The following is a 3,260-nucleotide window of genomic DNA, read 5'->3' as shown; positions in this document are numbered from 1 at the left end:
TGTGCATGTTGGAACTTCGCCTCCGCCTGCCCATGCAAATGCTGGCGGGATCGGCCTCCATGCCCAACGCCTCTTCACCCCCTCCTACATGTCCTCCATGCCAACCTCATATTCCTCCTTTGAACATCCGAGGTACTGAAAAATTTGCAGCTCCCATGTAAAACAGAAACCTGAAAAATTTCGAAAAGAAAAATCTCATAGACATCGAGTGTAATCACGCGCGTCAAGAGTGCAACGACTGAAACACGTCAATCGGACCCCCAACGCAACGTCCCTCTCCACCAACACAGATTCGAAACCGCTCGAGAAATGGGGTAGGAGCCAAAGGCAATTACCGGATGAGAAACTCCTTACAACATGTGTCCCGCCGGTGACACTCAGCTAATGATATTCATCAACTCCTAGATCAACATGCGTCGGGCCGATGTTTGTATGGTAATAAAAATTATGAGATAGTTAAAACTAAACTATAAAACGTGCAAATAGGAGGAAACATCTCATTTAGTAATGTAGAGAAATGTCTATTTTGTAGTTGTGACAAGATGTGACATCTCTGTTGTCAACTAGCAGCAGTATATTGCTGGATATACCAGGTATCATTATTTATACAGTCTTGCTAAATCACAGTCGACTAAGTCCTAGTAGACGCTGAGACCTTATGTTAAGATCTTATATTTATATAGACATTTTTAGAGAAATTATTTATAGATATACTAGTTATTATTCGAAACGGTCATAAGCCTGTTATGGAGACTGAGAGCGCACCCAGCCCAACTGTTGCTCTGCATTAGCTGTTCATCACCTGTCTCCTCTTAATCCTGGCCTTGAAGCCGTTCTTCATGTGGAGAATAACGGAGATCTTGGGCTCCACGACGTGCCCTGGCACGACGTCCACCTCGAAGTTCCTCACCACGGCGGCCGCCACGGTCTTGAGCTGCACGAGGGCCATGTCCTTGCCCAGGCAGGTCCGCGGCCCAGCATTGAAGGAGGCAAACTTGTACGACGGCACGTACCGCGGCTTGCCGTCCTCCCCTATCCACCGCTCCGGCCGGAACTCCCGGCAGTCCTTGCCCCACACGGCCTCCATCCTCCCCATCGCGTACAGCGACACAAGGATCTTGTCCCCCGGCCGCACCTCGTGCCCGCTTGGCAGCGCCTCGGCGGAGGCCACTCCCTTGTGCTCCATCGGCACCGGCGGGTACAGCCGGAGCGACTCGCACAGGGCCGCGTGCAGGTACACCAGCCGGCCGAGCTCGTCCGGGTCGTAGGTCACCATGCCGTCCAGGGTGGTGGTGGTGGTCTTGATGGTGTCGAGCTCTGCGAGGATCATGGACACCACGCCCGGGTTCCTGGTGAGGAGGTAGAAGAACCAGGACAGCGCCGAGCCGGTCGTGTCGCGGCCGGCGAGCATGAGGTTCATGGTCGTGTCCCGGACGAAGGCGTCGATGACCGCGCTGGCATCGTCGTCGTCTTTGTCGTCGTCGATGTAGGAGGAGAGCAGGTCCGCCGAGTCCTCGATCCCGCCTCTGGCCTTCACCGCCTGTCGCCGCTTGGCGATCGTGTCGCCGATGAACCGGCCGATGTCGCGCCAGGCCACCGTCATCTTCCGCTCATACCCGACCCCGAGCCGCCGCACCAGCTTCCACCACGACAGCGGGAGCACGATGCGGACTGGGAGCACGTCCATGGCGTCGTCGATGGCGCGCGCGAACGGCACCTCCGGGAAGCCGACGGCCAGGCAGCCCGGGTCGAGGCCGAAGACCAGCGTGGTGGTGGTGTCAAACGTGAGCCTGAGGAACACGTCCTGCAGGTCGCACTCACCAGAGCCGGCGTCAGCGACGCGGGCGAGCAGCGGGAGCAGGTCGCTCTCGACCTTGCGGCGGGTGCAGCGGGACACGAATGCCCGGAACCGAGGAGCGGACATGAGCAGCTGCGCCTTAGCCCGCTGGCGGCGCCAGGAGTCGCCGTCGACGAACTCGGGGCCCTTGGGGTAGTTGAGGAAGTGGGAGGTGAAGACGTGGCGGACGTTGGCCGGGTCAGCGGTGAAGAAGAGCTGCATCCCCGAACGCGGCGGGCCGGCGAGGCGGAAGCTGAGCGTGCTGGCGGTGAGGACGGAGGTGACCCAGTCGTGGAGGCGCGGCAGGTTGGCGAGGAGCGCCGGGAGCATGCCCACCAGCGGCCAGTCCAGCGGGAGCGCCGGGTTCTTGCGCTTGGACCTTACGTGGAAGCAGTAGAACAAGACGAAGCAGAGGAAGCAAAGCGAAAGCTCGAGGTAGGAGACGGTCGCCATTGCTGCGCCGTTGCACGGTCACCTGCTCGGAGAGGACCGAATTGATCGAGGGGGAGGAGCGTGCCAACCGCCAATGGTGGTGTAGAGTTGGAAGGCTCTGCCAACATCCATGTACCGCGACGGAATGGACTATGGCGCGACGGGCGGAGCATCGTCCACGTCGCCCAGATCACCCACACGGTACGGTGTACGTACCATTAGTACCTTTCGAATTTGAATATGGTCCACCACAATGGGGGTCCCAGCACGTACTATGTGACAGGTGAGTTCTGTTGCATGTGATCAATTCTGTTTTTTTTGAACATAGTACGGATGCAAGCGCATACACTCACCCTATAAACGCACATACGCATACCCTATCCTTACAAGCACCTCCGAAAAATTGAGCCGGCATATCATCTTGAAATTTATGAAGTCACCGTAGATACCTCATCGTCAATGGAAACGTCTCCTCCCACTGAATGCGCATCGCCAGAAATCCTGAAATAAATCCAGGAATAAATGCGAGCACCATGACTTGAACCCTGGTGGGCTGGGGATACCGCGGTCCCTCTAACCATCCAACCACTTGAGAGATCACATCTTGGCCCACACAAGGATTTATTCTCATATAAACACATTTTTCAGCAGGGGCATATGCGGAAGTCTCAGTACTTTACCATCTGTGGCAGAAGCCAGGGAAATTTTGTCTTTAGCCTAAGAAGTTGTCATGTCATTTAGAGCCAACCTAATACTCAGCATGTACAATGGTAAGTTTTTAAATATATATTATTCTATTAATAACTGGCCACCTTACAATCTCACGAAATGCCTGGGGGCTCGGGCTATAGCCAAGTGTTGTTGGCCTATTATAGGACGCTCCTAATGCATTGGTTCCATTGGTTCTTAACTCGTCATTTTAGGTGCTGATACATTTTTAGAGACAACCACTCCAATGCATTGTCTCTTGGAGCAAGTCCTATTGAGCATG

At 55.1% G+C, this 3,260-nt stretch overlaps 1 protein-coding gene across 1 annotated transcript; it reads right to left on the bottom strand.

Annotated features, from left to right (window-relative positions):
• Window positions 1-398: 398 nt before the first annotated feature.
• Window positions 399-2,344, bottom strand: LOC109732328 (noroxomaritidine synthase 3-like). The gene has a single exon (XM_020291510.4). It carries the CDS (start codon window positions 2,288-2,290, stop codon window positions 788-790), a length of 1,503 nt encoding a protein of 500 aa, XP_020147099.1. The 5' UTR covers window positions 2,291-2,344; the 3' UTR covers window positions 399-787.
• Window positions 2,345-3,260: the final 916 nt, after the last annotated feature.

Source organism: Aegilops tauschii, chromosome 3 (assembly GCF_002575655.3).
Source record: "Aegilops tauschii subsp. strangulata cultivar AL8/78 chromosome 3, Aet v6.0, whole genome shotgun sequence".
In the NCBI taxonomy this organism is placed as follows: domain Eukaryota; kingdom Viridiplantae; phylum Streptophyta; class Magnoliopsida; order Poales; family Poaceae; genus Aegilops; species Aegilops tauschii.
This window is presented reverse-complemented; position numbering and strand designations above follow the sequence as displayed.